We start from the raw sequence: 20263 nt of genomic DNA on the forward strand, positions 1-20263 counted from the left end.
TGTGGTGGCCGTTGCACACCAGCCACCACACGGGTTTGACAGAGCTAGGTCTTGTTCCAGTGGCAAGGGTTAACCAGGACGACTGGGGACCTGTTCTGCTGCACGGACCTAGTGCGCACACATATCGCAGTGTGGGCTGGCCCGTGCTGCCCCTGGCCCCGAACTCACGCCTCTCCTGGGCCCCGATCACGTCCCTCTACAGTCTCTCGCTGCTCCTGCTGTACCTGCCCACGCTCCAATCACCGACCTGGACCTTGCTGACGTCACTCTTCGCTGCCGTCGCCCTCCTGCACCAGCTCGCGCTGCCCCCCGAAGTGGTACTACACCAGGCTGCTCCCGGGCTGCCGCACCTCCGCTCCTTTTAAGAAATAGGAGCAGGAGTCGGCCATTTGGCCCCTCGAGCCTGCTCTGCCATTCAATAAGATCATGGCTGATCTGATCCTGGCCTCAACTCTACTTCGCCGCTCGCTCCCCATAACCCTTGACTCCTTGATCACTCAAAAATCTGTCTTATCTGCACCATAAATATATTTAATGACCCAGCCTCCACAGCTCCCTGGGGCAGAGAATTCCAAAGATGCAGCACAGGAGCAGGTGTCTCACTCCCCTGCTCTTTCCCCAAAGTCTTCTTTTCGAGTTATTTATCCAATTCCCTTTTGAAAGTTACCACAGGTACAACGTCTGAAATCCAGAATCCTCAGGACCAGATCCGAGCCAGTTTGGGTTTTTTTCCGGATTTCAGAAAAGAAAATCCACAGCCTGAAATCTGGTTTACATTGTGTTGGATATTCCCCGGGATCCTCGGGATCGAATCCGTGCCGTTTTTTGAGGTTTGCCGGATTTCGGACCTCACCGCCCGCCAATCCTCCACTCGCCGAAATGTCCGGTTTTCGAAGTTCCGGATTCGGGACGTTGCAGAGCTAGGTCATGGTCCAGTGGCAAGGGTTAACCAAGACGACTGGAGACCTGCTCTGCTGCACGGACCTAGTGCGCACACATATTGCTTCCACCACCGTCTCAGGCAGTGAATTCCAGATCACAACTCGCGGTGTGAAAAATAAATTCTCCCCATCTCCGCTCTGGTTCACTTGCCAATTATCCTAATTTCTCACATTGTTTAAAGCTGGCCTGATTTAAAAAAGCACTTTTTTGTTGCCGGTTCCTGTTTTCGGAAAGAATTTTCTGAGAGATTTTAACTTGCACATAAGCCTCAGGGATTGATTTGAAGTCAAATACAAGCAGTGACGTAGCTGCTACAGTCTATCAGTCCCCTCCTTCCACACGGCAAACAATGCTTCCATCATTTTTTCTCCCTCTGTTGAGATTATCACAAAAATCAGACCATAGGAATTGGGAGCAGGAGTCGGCCATTCGGCCCCTCGAGCCTGCTCCACCATTCAATAAGATCATGGCTGATCTTCGACCTCAATTCCACTTTCCCGCCCGATTCTATGTGATTTGTGAACCTGTGGAATTCTCTACCACAGAAAGTTGTTGAGTCCAGTTCGTTGGATATATTCAAAAGGGAGTTAGATGTGGCACTTACGGCTAAAAGGATCAGGGGGTATAGAGGGAAGGCAGGAATGGGATACTGAAGTTGCATGATCAGCCATGATCATATTGAATGGTGGTGCAGGCTCGAAGGGCCGAATGGCCTACTCCTGCACCTATTTTCTATGTTTCTATCCCCATATGCCTTGATTCCCCCAGACTCTAAAAATCTATCTATCTCGGCCTTGAATATATTCAGACACTCAGCATCCACAGCCCTCTGGGGCAGAGAATTCCAAAGATTCACCACCCTCTGAGTGAAGAAATTCCTGCTCATCTCTGTCTTAAATGGCCAACCCCTTATCCTGAGACTGTGCCCCCTGGTTCTAGCCACTCCAGCCGGGGGAAACAACCTCTCAGCATCTACCTTATCAAGCCCCCTCAGAATCATGTATGTTTGACACAAAGAAACCAAAAGGGTACAAGGTGTTAATAACAGCAGAATAATATCCTGCATGAATTATTAAGCTGTCAGTCTGTCAACTACTGACCAATGGGGAGAGTTGCGTCGTGCCCTGACTCAAGCAGGCAGGGAGCTACCCTGCTCCCAGACCTCTGGCGATGCCACTCTCAGTCCAGCTGCTGAGAGGCTCCGGAGAATGGCCAGGAGTGTCTCTTCCTTTGATTTTTCCCTTCTCTCCCTGTGGGGAAGCCTCCAGTATCTGCTCAGTACCTATTGAAGGACACTGTCAAAATCATCAGAAACTCACTGCTGCTTAGTGTCAGCTGTGGCTCAGTGGGCAGCACTCTTGCCTTGGAGTCAGAAGGTTGTGGGTTCAAGTCCCACTTCCAGGAACTTAAGCACATAAATCCAGGCTGACACTCCCAGTGTAGTGCTGAGGGTGTGCTGCACTGTCGGAGGTGCTGCCTTTCAGGTGAGATGTTAAACTGAGGCCCCTCAGGTGGATGTAAAAGATCCCATGACACTATTTTGAAGAAGAGCAGGGGAGTTATCCCCGGTGTCTTGGGGCCAATATTTATCCCCCAATCAACATGACAAAAAAACAGATTATCTGGTCATTATCACAGTGGGGTTTGTGGGAGCTTGCTGTGCACAAATTGGCTGCCATGTTTCCTACATTACAACAGTGACAACGTTCCAAATGTACTTCATTGGCTGTAAAGTGCTTTGAGATGTCCAGTGGTCGTGAAAGGAGCTATATAAATGCAAGTCTTTTTTTTTCTTTCCTGAAAAGGAGGGTTTTAAAATTAAATACATCCCCATCAGGCTATGGTATGTGAATGACCGATCAGAGTCATGAATCGCCGATGCCTGTGCGATAGAAGCCGAGCTCTGTCTTGCAAAGTTTCTGTATCCAGGGAGAAAGACAACGCACGAATACCAGTGATATTTTACTACGTTAAAGGCACTAATTAACTGCACGTTGCTGGTGTCGTTGGCTACATGTCCAGGGGTCACGGCCTGGAGTGGCCAATATCCTGGTCAGAAGTCATTGCGTCTCCTCACCGGCTTAACTGCAGCAGCCTTACCCTGGCATTATCAGAATGTTAAACGCAGGCAACATTCGCAGGCACCTGTCGAAAAATTCGAAGAATGTAAAGCAAATTTCCACAAGGAGGCTGTATCATTCATCGAGGTTGTCACCTTGACGCTGTTTTCTCAGCTGGTGGCAGAGAGATGCCACGTCTTCCACACACTGACAATTCATTTCAAAGAAAGCGAGGCAAACTGTTGTCATCTTTAAAACCCAATGCTATAATTTTCCTTGTGTGTTATGATGGGATAAATCACTGATGGTATTTAACAGTGAAGCAGATTATCTGGCCATTATCACATTGCTGTTTGTGGGAGCTTGCTGTGCGCAGATTGGCTGCCGCGTTTCCCACATTACAACAGTGACCACACTCCAAAAGTACTTCATTGGCTGTGAAGTATTTTGGGACGTCCTGAGGTTGTGAAAGGCGCTATATAAATGCAAGATCTTTCTTTTTTTCTTTTGTTCGTAAACAAGTGCTGCTGTGTGGGCACCTTTCGTAGATTCCTCGGAATCACACTCCTGCTTTGAGTTGCTAGGAGCTCCCTGTGACATAATGATTAGTGCAGGAGGTAATGAACATGAACCCGAATCTTATCAGGCCATTTAACAACAGTTCTCTCTCTCATAAAACCATTGAGTGTCACAATGACTTAATTGATTAAATCTTGAAAAACAAAAGGGCTAAGAATGAGGCACAGAGGGTTCTTCAACGGCTGTAAAAGCATTTTGGAAGGTCCTGAGATGGTGAAAGGCATTGAATGTGAATGCAAGTCTTTCTTTCTGATTTCCTCCATGAGCCTACAAAAAAGATTAATCTTTAGTTCTTGAATATGTAGCAAGTGTGGCTTTGTGAAGTTGTAATTATTATTTTGAGAGATTGTGCGGCGGTGCGGTGAATGTTTGTGCCGGAGGAGCGGCGAGAGATCGTGGGCGCAGGTGCGGCGAATGAGGATACGGGTCCCAGAAGAGCCGAGGGCCCAGGGGCAGCACAGGCCAGCACACACTGCGATATGTGGGCGCACTGGGTCCGTACAGCAGAGCAGGTCTCCAGACGTCCTGGTTAACCCTTGCCACCGGACCAAGACCTCGCTCTGTCAAGCCCGTGTGGTGGCTGATGTGCAAGTCACCACACGTTAAAAAAATCCACGCACAGGCATCTTCCACCCCTTCAACTGGAGTTCAGGACTGGAACATCGGGTCCTTCATTGAAACATCTGTGAACTCTTGTCAAAGCAAGTCATCCTCGTTCCAGGGACCGCCTATGATGATGACAAATTAGCGGTGGTGCGTTACTCATGGGTAAACTGTGTGTTGCTAGAGCTGACCATGCTGAGAGAGTAAAGGGAGGGCCCAGGCCTTCTGCAGGGGCTCAGGCATTCAATTTATGAGACTGATGTTTACCCCTGAAACTACCGTGAGTATTCTAGTCCCACGGCGCGCTCCCACTGCTGCAGCATAGGCAGGGAACTGGAGAATAGGGAAAACCACAAGCACTTATATTATTTCAACCAGGTCGCTACACCTCAAGAACAACAACTTGCATTTATACAACGTCTTTAACCCCACTTCACAAAGAAAGATTGCATTTATAAAGCACCTTTCATGACCACTGGAAGTCCCAAAGTACTTTACAGATAATTAAGTACTTTCTGAGACGTAGTCACTGTTGTAATGTGGGAAACGCGGCAGCCAATTTGCGCACAGCAAGCTCCCACAGACAACAATGTGATAATGACCAGATCATCTGGTTTAGTGATGTTGGTTGAGGGATAAATACTGGCCAGCACACCGGGAATAACCTGTTTGATCAAGTATCACCCTTTCACAGCCACATCATCCTTTTTGTCTCTCTAATCTCTCCCGCCTTCCACCCTATCACAGACCTTCCCTTTTGTTCTTTCCTCCCCGCCCCCTTTCACTGCCCCTACATTTGCTTAAAACCTCTCACATCTCAAACATTCGCCAGTTCTGACGAAGGGTCATCGACCTGAAACGTTAACTCTGTTTCTCTCCACAGATGATGCCTGACCCGCTGAGATTTCCAGCATTTCCTGTTTTTACACCGGGGAGAACTCCCCTGCTCTTCTTCGAAATAATGCCACAGGATCTTTTACATCCACCTGAGAGAGCAGACGAGGCCTCTGTTTAACATCTCATCCGAAAGACGGCTCCCTCAGCACTGCACTGGAGTGTCAGCCTAGATTCTTGTGCTTCAGTCCCTGGAGTGGGACTTGAACCCACAACCTTCTGATTCAGAGGCGAGTGAACTACGCACTGAGCCATAGAAACATAGAAAATAGGTGCAGGAGTAGGCCATTTGGCCCTTCGAGCCTGCACCGCCATTCAATAAGATCATGGCTGATCATTCCTTCAGTACCCCTTTCCCGCCTTCTCTCCATACCCCTTGAAGCCAGAATTAGAGGAGCGCAGAGATCTCAGAGAATTGTGGGCCTGGAGAGGGTTACAGAGATAGGGAGGGGGCGAGGGATTTGAAGATAAGGATGAGAATTTAAAAATCAAGGCGTTGCTTAACCGGGAGCCAATTAGGTGAGCACAGGGGCGATGGGTGAGCGGGACTGGGTGCGAGTGAGGACACGAGCAGCAGAGTTCTGGAAGAACCCATGTTTACGGAGCGTGCAAGGTGAGGAGTCCAGGGAGGAGGACATTGGAATAGTCGAGGTTCATCCTTGCAAAGGCATGGATGAGAGCTTCAGCAGCAGCTGGGCTGAGGCTGGGATGGAGACGGGCGATGTTACGGAGGTGGAAGTATCGATCTTGGTGATTGGAGCAAAAGATGTTAACATCTAAGCAGTTTGTAATTCAAATACACACAGAGGTTGTCTTTTATTCTGCTTTGAACACTTGGTGATTAAGCCCGAAGTTATCCTTTAATAGTTGAGCTAAGTAATTATGTGAGGACAAATATGGATGTAAAATCTTTTCAGAATTGAATCCCAGAATACATTCGTCCATGGATGATGCTGCTATTAATTCAGATTTTGACGGATAGATGCTTAAAATGTGCCGATGCTAAAAGGATTATTCCAGAGATAACTTTCTCAGCGCTATGGGACAATATATTGTCAAGCTAGCTTAGTGCGTTATAGTAAGTACTAAATCAGAAACACTTGTTTTCCCATAAGGGACAATAACACTTTCAGCTTACTTGAGCTTCAATTAAGATGTATTCAATCTCTGCCGGGACTATGAATTGCTGAACACAGATATCGGTCCTATTCTGCTATTCTGCTGTGCGTGTACTAGCTGGCTGCCCTTTAAATGGACAATACAAGCCATACTGAACAGATACAAATTGAAATGTCACTGATGTCCCCTGCCATGTTCAGTAGTACAGTTATCTTTATAAAATTGCCACACAACACCAACATTTATACAGCGCATTTATCATCCCTAGGCCCGTCACTGATGCGTTATCAGACAAAAATTGACAAAGAGTCACATGTGATGTTAGGATAGGTGACCTAAAGCTTGGTCAAAGAGGTAGGCTTCAAGGAGCATCTGAAAGGGAGAGAGAGGCGGTGAGGTGGCAAGGTTTAGGGAGAAAATTCCAGAATTTTGGGCCTGGACAGTTGAAGGCACGGCCGCCAATGGAGGGTGGAAGAAAATCAGGGATGCGCAAAAGGTCAGAATTGGGGGAGCACAGGGACCTCGGCAGGGTTGTGGGGCTGGAGGGGATTAGAGGTAGGGAGGGGCGAGGCCATGGAGTGGTTTGAAAACAAGGATGAGAATTTTCTGATGAAGGGTCATCGACCTGAAACGTTAACTCTGCTTCCTCTCCACAGATGCTGCCTGACCCGCTGAGATTTCCAGCATTTTCTGTTTTTATTCCAGATTCCAGCAACCGTAGTATTTTGCTTTTGTATGAGAATTTTAAATGTGAGGTGTTAGGGGACTGGGAACCAATGTGGGTCAGCGAGCACAGGGGGTGATGGGTGAAAGGGACATGGTGCGAGTTAGGAACACGGCAACAAGCACAGGATGATGGGTGAACGGGACTTGGTGCGAGTTAGGAACACGGCAGCAAACACAGGGATGATGGGTGAACGGGACTTGGTGCGAGTTAGGAACACGGCAGCAAACACAGGGATGATGGGTGAACGGGACTTGGTGCGAGTTAGGACATGGGCAGCGGAGTTTTGGATGCGCTGAAGTTTAGGGAGGGTGAAAGATTGGAGGCTGACCAGGGTCCCAGGGAACAGTCTGGTTCAGCCACAGGCACTAGCCAGGGAAGAGGATTGAGTCAGTGGCTAGGGTACAGAGTTTATGGTGGGGACAGAAGACAACAGCTTCAGTTAAAATCTTAAATCAGAGCACAAGGTAACAGCAACAGCAATGCTGTCATAGTCAGCCATGTTTCATTGCAAGGGTCAGGAGAACCTTTAAACTAGTGAATCAATTTTATCATCATCATCATAGGCAGTCTCTCGAAATCGAGGAAGACTTGCTTCCACTCTAAAAGTGAGTTCTCAGCTGACTGAACAATCCAATACGGGAATTACAGTCTCTGTCTCAGGTCGGACAGACAATGGTTGAAAGAAAGGGTGGGTGGGACTCAGAGACGTGGACTATATACAGCAGACACCTCAAGTCGCTGGAGAAATACCACCAACGATGTCTCCGCAAGATCCTGCAAATCGCCTGGGAGGACAGACGCACCAACGTCAGTGTTCTCGACCAGGCCAACATCCCCAGCATCGAAGCACTGACCACACTCGACCAGCTCCGTTGGGCGGGCCACATCATCCGCGTGCCCGACGGAAGAATCCATTTTAACGTCTTGCGTAGCACATGGGTGCCGGAGCACTGTGTTGTGCACAGCCCTGCCACACTATTGAAGCTATATTATTCAGGAGTTATATTATCTCAGTGATCTCCTCCAGCCGCACAACGCCCCCCAAGATGTCTGCGCTCCTCTAATTCTGCCCTCGAGCATCACTGATTATAATCGCTCAACCATTGGTGGCCGTGCCTTCTGATACCTAGGCCCCAAGCTCTGGAACTCCCTCCCTAAACCTCTCCACCTCCCTACCTCTCTTTCCACTTTCACGACACTCCTTAAAACATTCCTCTTTCACCTGTGCTAATTTCTACTTAAACGGCTTGGTGTCAAATTAGTTTTTTTACACATAATACTCCTGTGAAGCGTCTTGTGACGTTTCATAGAAACATAGAAAATAGGTGCAGGAGTAGGCCATTCGGCCCTTCAAGCCTGCACCACCATTCAATATGATCATGGCTGATCATTCCCTCAGTACCCCACTCCTGCTTTCTCTCCATACTCCTTGATCCCTTTAGCCATAAGGGCCACATCTAACTCCCTTTTGAATATATCTAACGAACTGGCTTCAACAACTTTCTGTGGTAGAGAATTCCACAGGTTCACCACTCTCTGAGTGAAGAAGTTTCTCCTCATCTCAGTCCTAAATGGCTTACCCCTTACCCTTAGATTGTGACCCCTGGTTCTGGACTTCCCCAACATTGGGAACATTCTTCCTGCATCTAACCTGTCCAATCCCGTCAGAATTTTATATGTTTCTTTAAGATCCCCTCTCATTCTTCTAAATTCCAATGAATATAAGCCTTGTCAATCCAGTCTTTCTTCATATGTCAGTCCTGCCATCCCGCGAATCAGTCTGGTGAACCTTCGCTGCACTCCCTCAATAGCAAGAATGTCCTTCCTCAGATTAGGAGACCAAAACTGAACACAATATTCAAGGTGTGGCCTCACCAAGGCCCTGTACAACTGCAGTAAGACCTCCCTGCCCCTGTACTCAAATCCTCTTGCAATGAAGGCCAACATGCCATTTGCCTTTTTCACCGCCTGCTGTACCTGCATGCCAACCTTCAATGACTGATGTACCATGACACCCAGGTCTTGTTGCACCTCCCCTTTTCCTAATCTGTCACACTCAGATAATATTCTGTCTTCCTGTTTTTGCCACCAAAGTGGATAACCTCACATTAATCTACATTATACTGCATCTGCCATGCATTTGCCCACTCACCTAACCTATCCAAGTCACCCGGCAGCCTCTTAGCATCCCCCTCACAGCTCACACTGCCACCCAGCTTAGTGTCATCTGCAAACTTGGAGATATTACATTCAATGCCTTCGTCTAAATCATTAATGTATATTGTAAATAGCTGGGGTCCCAGCACTGAACCTTGCAGTACCCCACTAGTCACTGCCTGACATTCTGAAAAGGACCTGTTTATCCTGACTCTCTGCTTCCTGTCTGCCAACCAGTTCTCTATTCACGTCAGTATATTACCCCAATACCATGTGCTTTAATTTTGCACAACAATCTCTTGTGTGGGACCTTGTCAAAAGCCTTTTGAAAGTCCAAATACACCACATCCACTGGTTCTCCCTTGTCCACTTTGCTAGTTACATCCTCAAAAAATTCCAGAAGATTTGTCAAGCAGGATTTCCCTTTCATAAATCCATGCTGACTTGGACCGATCCTGTCACTACTTTCCAAATGAGCTGCTATTTCATCTTTATTAATTGATTCCAACATTTTCCCTACTACCGATGTCAGGCTAACCAGTCTATAATTTCCTGTTTTCTCGCTCCCTCCTTCACTACATTAAAGGCGCTATATAAATGCAAGTTGTTGTTGACCATCATAAAAGCTAACAGTGTCAATGTGCAGCTCCAGGACGTCACGTCACATCTTCTTGCCTTTCCCTCGCGGTGCCCCTCCACGTGGATAAGCCGCAGGAAATGGGGAATAACTTGATTTGCATATCCTGATGCAAGTGTCATTTCTGCATTGATTTCAATGTTGTTCACCAGACTGATTCCTGGGATGAGGGGATTGTCCTATGAGGAGAAATTGAGTAGACTCGGCCTATCTCACGGTGATCTGATTGATACACACAAAACTTTTACAGGGCTTGACAGGGTAGATGCAGGGAGGATGTTTCCCCTGGCTGAAGAGTCTAGAACCAGGGGTCACAGTCTCAGAATAAGGGGTCGGCCATTTAGGACTGAGATGAGGAGAAATGTCGTCACTCAGAGGGTGGTGAATCTCTGGAATTCTCTGCCCCAGAGGGCTGTGGAGGCTCAGTCATTGCGTATAGTCAAGACATAGATTCTTGGATATTAATGCAATCAAGGGATACGGGGATAGTGCAGGAAAGTGGAGTTGAGGTAGAAGTTCAGCCATAATCTTACTGAATGGCGGAGCAGGCTCGAGGGGCCGAATGGCCTCCTCCTGCTCCTATTCCTTATGATCTTATGTTTGCGGGATTTGGCTGTGTGCATATTGCCTGCCGTGCTCACTCCAGCACAACAGGGACTGCACTTCAAAACAAGAACCTCATTGGCTGTACAGTGCATCGGAAAGTTCTGGGGTGGTGAAAGGTGCTATATAAATGCGCCCGTTTGTTTGCAATAAGTGGATTCAGGCGCCTCGCCGCGCACTGCAGGAGAACCGGAGAGCAAGCTACCCTCGAATGGTCCTTAATAGCTACTTCTGAAGCGTCCTTTCTCTCTCTCGCGTCGGTAAAACAATTTTCACACACTGTTAATTAAGCCATCGAAAGCAGCCTGCTAACAGAAACAGAGCATAGCATTAATCTCTGCATTACCGTAACCAGCTAGGAGCTTTCCACTGTGAGGTAATTACATGCTTATCTTACATCCTTTATCCATTCCGTTTGCAAGACTTTCACTGCAATCCTTGCAGCCAGATTAGAGAATATATTAAGTGCATTTGACTGGGGAGGCTCTGGCGGGTTTTATTAAAGCCACGAGGAAAAATTTGAAGGAGAATGGTTGATTTTGTAATGAAATGGAGAGAAGCCACTCGGGCAGATCCCTCTACGCGCCATAGGATTAAACTGACTTTTATTTACATTATGATCATCATCATCAAAGGCAGTCCCTCGAATCGAGGATGACTTGCTTCCACGTTTCAATGATGGACCTAAAATTCCAGGTCCCAAACTAAGTCTTGAAGGAATGAAGTGGATTTTTTTAACATGGGGTGACCGTTGCACACCAGCCACCACACGGGCTTGACAGAGCTAGGTCTTGGTCCAGTGGCCAGGGTTAACCAGGACGACTGGAGACCAGCTCTGCTGCACGGACCTAGTGCACGTACATATCGCGTACCTTAGCATTGGCAACATCATTTATGAATATGTTGCAGGAAATACTCCAAACACCAGTCAGAAAGTAGCTTTTATTCTGAGAACGTCTTGTGCTTAACGAGATTGGACAAACCTCACCTCCTTTACTATGTGTAACTGTTCTGGGTTTAAGAACAATCGCCATTTTCATTATATGTGCCCGGCCCCAAAGAGAGAATAGGAAGCTTCATCATTGAGCGGGATGTGTGATTTATTGGGCCCGATCTTGCTGGAGCGGGGCACCAATAAATCACAAATCCCACTCGATGGGAAAGCTTCTTTAGTTAGACTTTGTTCCTGCATTGTTCAGCTAAGAATGTTGATGCGCGTAACTTGCTGTGTATGTGAGCTGATTGGGCGGGGGGTGGGGGGCTAGTGAGGGTAACGGGGCACTGTGGGACTTCAGCGAGCGGCAGGAACAACAGTCTCGTTCCGTAACCAATCAGGTTTAAGGATTGTGAAAGAAACGGGGGAACGACATGGAGAAGGAGGGTAGATTGGAGTCGAGTCGGATACAGAAAGAGAATTAAAAAGGGAAAGAAGATTTAGATTAAGAGAGAGAGGGAAAAGAGACAGAAAAATAAGTAAGAAAAAAAATTTAACAAAATTTAAATTTTACTTAAAAAAAAATCTCAAAACAACAATTTACTACCTGCAGGAATGAAGCACAGATTCTGGCCACTCGGGGACTCTGTTCAACGAGCTCTGAAAGTTTTTCTTCCAGCTCAGTTGCCATCTTGTGTATATGTATAAAAAATCTAATCTTTATCGGTGGATAGCGCTAGGGGGCAATATATTTCTGTGTGTAATTGTGTGTGAGCATGCATGTGCATTCTTCACTGGCATAAATATAAGACGCCAATATATTACAAGATTCGGATCAATTTGCTTTTAGTATGCGAGGGGGAAATTGAGGTCCCGAAGCCCCGTCTGCCCTCTCAGGTGGACGTAAAAGATCCCCATGGTACTATTCGAAGAAGAGCAGGGGAGTTTGCAGGGCTACGGGGAAAGGGCTGGAGAGTGGGACTAGCTGAAGTGCTCTTGCAGAGAGCCGCCATGGGCTCGACGGGCCGAATGGCCTCCTTCTGTGCTGTAATCATTCTGAGTTCTCCCTGGTATTTCAGATGAGACCTTAAACCAAGACTCGGTTTTCTCAGGTGGACGTAAAGGATTTCGTGACACTCATTTGAAGAAGAGCAAGGGAGTTCTCCCCGGTGTCCTGGTCAATACTTATCTCTCAACCAACCTAACTAAAGCAGATTATCTGGTCACTATCACATTGCTGTTTGTGGGAGCTTGCTGTGCACAAAGTGGCTGCCGCGTTTTGTACATTACAACAGTGACTACACTCCAAAAAGTACTTCATTGGCTGTTAAACACTTTGGGGCATCCTGAGGTTGTGAAAAGCGCTATATAAATGCAAGTTAGTTATTTCCCATAATATCGATCGATTTTTGGATATGAAGGGAATCAAGGGATATAGGGAGAGTGCAGGAAAGTGGAGTTGAGGTGGAAGATCAGCCATGATTTTATTAAATGGTGAAGCAGGCTCGAGGGGCCGAATGGCCCACTCCTGCTCCTAATTCTTATGCTCTTACAGAAGGGAAACCGCCACCCTTACCTGGTCTGGCCTACATGTGACTCCAGTCCCACGTGATTGAAAGGCTGCATTAGAGGGAGCAGCGTGCGGTGGCCCCGCACAGAAATCGGCACGGTCCCAGCCTGCAAGACCATCAGCAGGCCAGGGCCATCAGAGGGAGCAGCGTACCACTGCAGGAGGGCGGTGGCTGCGAAGCCAGGTCGCTGATTGCAGTGCGGGCAGGCACAGCAGGAGGGGCGAAGGAGCGGCAAGAGTTTGTAGAAGGAAAGTCGGGAGTCTGGGGCCCAGAAGAGGCGAGGGCCCAGGGGCAGCACGGACCAGCCCACGCTGCGATATGTGCGCGCACTAGGCCCGTGCAGCAGAGCTGATCTCCAGTCGTCTTGGGTAATCCTTGCCACTGGACCAAGACCTCGCTCTGTCAAGCCCGTGTGGTGGCTGGTGTGCAACGGCCACCCCACGTTAACAAAATCCACGCACAGGCATCTTCCACCCTTCAGGATGTAGTTCAGGACCTGGAATATTAGGTCCTTCATTGAAACACCTGTGAACTCATCCCTTTTTGGCGTGGAAGCAAGTCATCCTCGTTTCGAGGGACTGTCTATGATGATGTCATTAATTTCCACTCCTGCTCCTAATTCTTATGTTCTTATATATTCAGTCAATGTATTAATTAGAAAAAACAAACAATAAGTAAGACAAATGGGATTGAGTTCAGTTTCTGCATCACTGTACCTCCTTGCTCGTTTATCCAGTAAAGAAACAGGTTCATGGTCCCGGCCTCCGTTATTTTGTGGTCATCTCCGTACAGCCACAGAGCCTGTTGACATCCTGCCACCGCGGCTTCAGCTTGGACGTAAAGCGACGCCCCGTAATTTCTGAAGCGGAAGAGAATAAAGACTTATGATCTGGCTTCATTTCTTCAAAGCTGTTTCTCTCCGCCTTACGATGGGTTAAAAAAAAAACCAGAGGCCCCGGTTGTAACCGGTCGGCAATCTGGGGAGCTGCCCCTACCCATTGTCACCGGCAGCTGGCCGCGGGTGGGGAGTCACGCCCCTCTCGCTAAGCGCAACAGGCCCCTGGTGTCTGGGAGACGGGACCCTGGGGGTCAAGCCCAGCAAGCAGCAGTACCCGAGCAACAGGCCGACACAGAAGGCACGGAAAGACCGAAATAAAAACAGAAATACCCAGCGGGTCAGGCGCCATCTGTGGAGAGAGAAATAGAATTAACGTTCCGGGTCTGTGACCCTGCGGCAGAATTGGCGATGGTTCGAGATGTGACAGATTCTTAAGGAGGTGCAAGGGGGCACTGAAAGGGGGGAGGGGAGGAAAGAGCAAAGGGGAAGGTCTGTGATTGGGTGGAAGGCAGGAGAGATTTGAGAGACAAAAGGGACAATGGGCCAAATTGAGATGGTAATGACACAAGTTAGGAAACAAAAGATGAGTCTAGATAGGGTGTGAGTGGTGGAATAATTACCAGCTGCCATTGGAGACAGATAGGTTTGGGGGTCTCCTGGTGAAAAGAACCCAAAGTAGGAAGCGGCATACAATGGCATGTCAGCCTGCTTCAGTGGTGGCACTTTAGTCTCTGGGTAGGAACCGTTTCAGGCAGGAGACTGTCTAGCCCTTGTGCATTTTTAGCATTACACTGAATGTGGTCTAAGCCAGGCTTTGGACTCCATACAAGCCTCCCATTCCAGTGTCAGCTGTAGCTCAGTAGGCAGCACTCTCGCCTCCGAGTCTGAAGGTTGTGGGTTCAGGTCCCACTCCAGAGACTTGAGCACAAAAATCTAGGCTGACACTCCCATTGCAGTGCTGAGAGAGTGCTGCACTGTTGGAGGTGCTGTCTTTCAGATGAGACGTTAAACTGAGGCCCCGTCTGCTCTCTCAGGGGGATGTAAAAGATCTCATGGCACTATTTTGAAGACGAGCAGGAGAGTTATCCCCGGTGTCCTGGTCAATATTTATCCCTCAATCAACATAACAAAAACAGATTATCTGGTCATTATCACTGTGCTGTTTGTGGGAGCAAATAGTGCTGCTGCGTTTCCCACATTACAACAGGGACTATACTCCAAAAGTACTTCATTGGCTGTAAAGCGCTTTGAGACATCCGGTGGTTGTGAAAGGAGCTATATAAATGCATGCATTTCTTTCCCACCCTGTCCCCTCAATCCCTGAAACCCATTTGTTGACCAGAAGCTGTCTACTTCCTTCTTGAAACCTTCTAAAGTTTCTTGTTCTACCATCTGTGTCAGTAACAAAACGTTGCTGCTATATTTCCTAATTCCTTTTGTTGTTCTTAATTTGTAAACACAACTCCTTGTGCTTAAATTCTTTACGCAGTACAAAAGCTTACTTGGTTCCTATTTGTCAAACCGTTCACAGATTTAAAGATCTCGATTATATCCTTCCACAGTTTTCAGAGAGTATGCCATTCCCTTAAACTCTAGCACCAACCCTTCTCTGCAATAACTGAATATCCTTTTAGAAATAGGTAGATCAAAACTGCACGCAGTACTCCAGATGTGGTCTCACCAGGGTCAAATACGGTTTTCAAATGGGCTCCCTGGAATGATATGTTACAAGGCAGTGGGTTCAAGCCCCACACAACGACCTGAGTATATAAATCCAGGCTACTATTTCAGAGAAACAGTGAGGAAGCGCTTCCATTGTCTGTTGTCTTGTATTTGAGATGAGAGGATAACCCGAGGTTCTGTCTTCTTATTGAAGTGGATATAAAAGATCCCAAGGCAATAAATGAAGAGCAGGCAAGCTGTCCTAGTTTCCTGCTCTCTCTCTCTCTCTCTCTCTCGTCAGAATCTCTCTCTCTCATTGTCCAGATCAATAACTCCTCCCACCTACTATCTTTTGAGAAAAACCAAAACAAGTGAATCAGAAGCAAAGAATTATACGCAAGTTCTTTGAAAGAAGCATCATCGATTCCTGAAAGGAAAGCAGCTAAGGAAATAATTTTACTTAATGGAAAGCGGAGTATGTGCTGCAAAAGAATTAAGGCCAGCCATGCTAATAAGGGCACGCAATTAACTTTTTCAAACTTAGCAAGTGTCACATCAATTAAGACAGAATTCACACATTCAAAAGGTGTTGCATTTTAAAATTGAAGATCTGAAATTAATTTAGTGCCTGGGGCAAAAAGGTTGCCAACTGCTCCTTCCCACAGAGCCCAGCTGTAAAGGCTGACCTCCGCACATCCTTGTCGCAACCTAGTCCCCCTGAAAACCGGCCGTCATTACACCATTAGCAAAAACACACGATGATGGGTCAGTGCTAATTAAGTAACGTTTGCATATGTAAATTTGTTCCATTAGAAAGCCTTTCCCCATTCGATCACAAAAAAAAATGCCTGTCTTTACAAAACTTTGACGGTATACTCAACACGGCAAATCTTTGAGCATCGCGGGGGGAGTTTAGTTAGGGAGGCGCTGTCAGGCTGAGAGGCCTCGGATGGGTATTGCTCACAACAGCAGCAGCAGCTCTGAGGGACAGCATTTGTAATTCACCCCTTCAGGTCTCTCTCCTGCCTCTTCCAACTCGGTGTCTCGTCCTCGCTCCCTCTTGCTCAACATCGCCTCTCTCTCTCTCTCTCGCCCACAATGGTCTCTCATTCTCTTTCTCCCTCTTGCTCAACATCGCCTCTCTCTCTCTCTCTCGCCCACAATGGTCTCTCATTCTCTTTCTCCCTCTTGCTCAACATCGCCTCTCTCTCCCCCACAACTGTCTTTCATTCTCTCTCCCACTTGCTCAACATCGCCTCTCTCTCTCCCACAATGGTCTCTCATTCTCTTTCTCCCTCTTGCTCAACATCGCCTCTCTCTCTCTCCCACAATGGTCTCTCATTCTCTCTCTCCCTCCTGCTTAACATCGCCTCTCCCTCTCTCCCACAATGGTCTCCCATTTTCGCTCTCTCCTTTTCCCCTCAACAGGGTCTCTCCCTCCCCCCATGTATCCCCGTCTCCTTGCCCTTCAGAACAGTCAGTCCTGTTTTTCTTTATACCTTTATGAAGGCACGATGCTCGAAGCCTTTACAAGGCCTTCTACACAGGAACAGGAGGAGGCCACTCAGCCCCTCGAGCCCGTTCCACCATTCAGTTAGATCATGGCCAATCTGTATCTTAACTGCATTTATCCACCTTGGTCCCGTAACTTTAATCCCCTTACCCAACAAAAGCCAAACAATCTCAGTTTTGACATTTTCAATTCACCCCCAGACGCAAAAGCATTTTGGAAAAGCGAGTTACAGATTCCCACTGCCCTTTGTGTGAAGAAGTGCTTCCTAACATCGCCCCTGAACAGCCTGGCTCGTTTTAAGGTTATGCCCCCTTGTTCTGGACACCAGAGGAAATCGTTTCTCTCTATTTACCCGGGCAAATCCTTTAATCATCTTAAACACTTTAATCTCCCATACACAAGGGAACACAAACCCAGTCTGTGCAGACCTGTCCTCGTAATTTAACCCCTTCAGCCCCGGTGTCAGTCTGGTGAACCTGCGCTGCTCCCTCTCCGAGGGTAATGCTCCCTCTCCTGAGCTGCGGTGGCCAGAACTATTTCCCTTCTTGTCCCTTTTACTGGACGGAACCTGGATTCCTGAAATCAGCGAGAACCTAAGGCAGGAAAATCAAACCCCTGCCTCTCCTGAAAATATATTTTAAAAATGGGAAAATTTGCAAAAGTAATGAACGAGGCTCAGGACCTCAGCTGGGCCTGTGCCGTCTGTGGCTCGGTCCCACTACATTTGGACTTCTCAACAGACGGTATCGCCAGCTGAATTCCCCACTTCATAATCCAGGCTGATGCTCCAGTGCACCACTGAGGGGGCACTGCACTGTCAGAGGTGCCATCTTTCGGATGAGATGTTAAACCGAGTCAAGTGGACGTAAAATATCCCACGGCACTATTTCGAAGAAATGCAGGGGAGCTCTGCCCGGTGTCCCAGCCAATATTTATTCCTCAATCAACACCAAAACAGGTGTCATTATCACATTGCTATTTGTGTGAGCTTGCTTCGTTTCCCACATTACAACAACAACAACTTGTATTTATATAGCGCTTTTAACGTAGTGAAATGTCCCAAGGTGCTTCACAGGAATATTATGCGGAAAAAACTTGACACCGAGCCGCATAAGTAGAAATTAGCACAGGCTTGGTCAAAGAGGTGGGTTTTAAGGAGCGTCTTGAAGGAGGAAAGAGAGGTAGAGAGGCGGAGAGGTTTAGGGAGGGAGTTCCAGAGCTTGGGGCCCAGGCAACAGAAGGCACGGCCACCAATGGTTGAGCGATTATAATCAGGAATGCTCTGGAGGGCAGAATTAGAGGAGCGCAGACATCTCGGGGGGTTGTGGGGCTGGAGGAGATTATAGAGATAGGGAGGGGCGAGGCCATGGAGGGATTTGAAAATAAGGCTGAGAATTTTGAAATCGAGGTGTTGCTTAACCGGGAGCCAATGTAGGTCAGCGAACACAGGGGTGATGGGTGAGCGGGACTTGGTGCAAGTTAGGACATGGGCAGCCGAGTTTTGGATCGCCTCTAGTTTACGAAGGGTAGAATGTGGGAGGCCAGCCAGGAGTGCATTGGAATAGTCATGTCTGGAGGTAACAAAGGCATGGATGAGGGCTTCAGCAGCGGATGAGCTGAGACAGGTGGCGGAGACGGACGATGTTATGGTGAATCATCATCATCATAGGCCGTCCCTTGGAATCGAGGAAGACTTGCTTCCACTCTAAGCATGAGTTCTTAGGTGGCTGAACAGTCCAATACGAGAACCACAGTCCCTGTCAAAGGTGCGACAGTCGTTGAGGGTAAGGGAGGGTGGGACTGGTTTGCCGCACGCTCCTTCTGCTGTCTACGCTTGATTTCTGCACACTCTTGGCGATGAGACTCGAGGTGCTCAGCGCCACCTGGATGCACTTCCTCCACTTAGGGCGGTCTTTGGCCAGGGACTCCCAGGTGTCAGTGGGGATGTTGCACTTTATCAGGGAGGCTTTGAGGGTATCCTTGTAACGTTTCCTCTGCCCACCTTTGGCTCATTTGCCGTGGACGAGTTCCGTGTAGAGCGCTTGCTTTGGGAGTCTCGTGTCTGGCATGCGAACGATGTGGCCTGCCCAGCGGAGCTGATCAAGTGTGGTCAGTGCTTCAATGCTGGGGATGTTGGCCTGGACGAGGACACTAATGTTGGTGCGCCTGTCCTCCCAGGGGATTTGTAGGATTTTGCGGAGACATTGTTGGTGGTATTTCTCCACCTCAAGAAGTGCTACATCGGCTGTGAATTGCTTTGGGACGGCCTGAGGGTGTGCCGGGCGGGGTATCATCACCCTGCTTCTGCTGATTTACCTACCCTCCCAGTTTGCAATCACCCGTTCCTCCTCTCCAGGCGCGAACGTACTTGGGATCCGCCAGCAAGGACACGGGGGAGAAGCTTCCCGTCGAGAAATAAGGCCCGACCGGACTGAGGATCACGTACAGCAAGGCGTTGGTGGGTTTCTTCACTCCGAGGGAAGCCTGCAATCACAATCAGAAGGTTAGTCAGAGTCAAAGCACGCCACACGGCAGGGTAACGTTCTCCATCTCCCCGGGCGCTAATCTCGGGGTCGCCAACCCTCCCGGATTGCCCGGGAGCCTTCAGGAGTTAAAGATTAATCTCCAGGGTACTGCTGGGAGCAACACCCGGGAGAAACATAAGGACATAAGAAATAGGAGCAGGAGTAGGCCATACGGCCCCTCGAGCCTGCTCCGCCATTTAATACGATCATGGTTGATCTGATCATGGACTCAGATCCACTTCCCCGCCCACTCCCCATAAACCCTTATCCCCTTATCGGTTAAGAAACTGTCTATTTCTGTCTTAAATTTATTTAATGTCCCAGCTTCCACAGCTCTCTGAGGCAGCGAATTCCACAGATTTACAACCCTCTGAGAGAAATTTCTCCTCATCTCAGTTTTAAATGGGCGGCCCCTTATTCCAAGATCATACCTTCTAGTTCTAGTCTCCCCCACCAATGGAAACATCATCTCTGCATCTACTTTGTCAAGCCCCCTCATAATCTTATACGTTTCGATAAGATCACCTCTCATTCTTCTGAATTCCAATGAGTAGAGGCCCAACCTACTCAACCTTTCCTCATAAGTCAACCCCCTCATCTCCGGAATCAACCTAGTGAACCTTCTCTGAACTGTCTCCAAAGCAAGTATATCCTTTCGTAAATATGGAAACCCAAACTGCACACAATATTCCAGGGTGGCCTCACCAATACCTTATATAGCTGTAGCAAGACTTCCCTGCTTTTATACTCCATCCCCTTTGCAATAAAGGCCAAGATTCCATTGGCCTGCCTGATCACTTGCTGTACCTGCATACTATCCTTTTGTGTTTCATGCACAAGTACCCCCAGGTCCTGCTGTACTGCAGCACTTTGCAATCTTTCTCCATTTAAATAATAAC

General features: G+C 48.0%; 1 protein-coding gene across 1 annotated transcript in view; it reads right to left on the bottom strand.

The window, feature by feature from the left end:
- Positions 1 to 20263, bottom strand: part of bcat1 (branched chain amino-acid transaminase 1, cytosolic) — a 77747-nt gene that overhangs the window by 18946 nt on the left and 38538 nt on the right. Inside the window, exons 6-7 of the mRNA XM_070897619.1 lie at positions 19160 to 19323; positions 13543 to 13685 (exon numbers count right to left, since the gene is read on the bottom strand). Coding sequence (XP_070753720.1) covers positions 13543 to 13685; positions 19160 to 19323 — 307 coding nt within the window. The remainder of the gene's footprint in view (positions 1 to 13542; positions 13686 to 19159; positions 19324 to 20263) is intronic.

The sequence above is a fragment of the Pristiophorus japonicus genome, chromosome 13 (genome assembly GCF_044704955.1).
Source record: "Pristiophorus japonicus isolate sPriJap1 chromosome 13, sPriJap1.hap1, whole genome shotgun sequence".
Classification (NCBI taxonomy): domain Eukaryota; kingdom Metazoa; phylum Chordata; class Chondrichthyes; family Pristiophoridae; genus Pristiophorus; species Pristiophorus japonicus.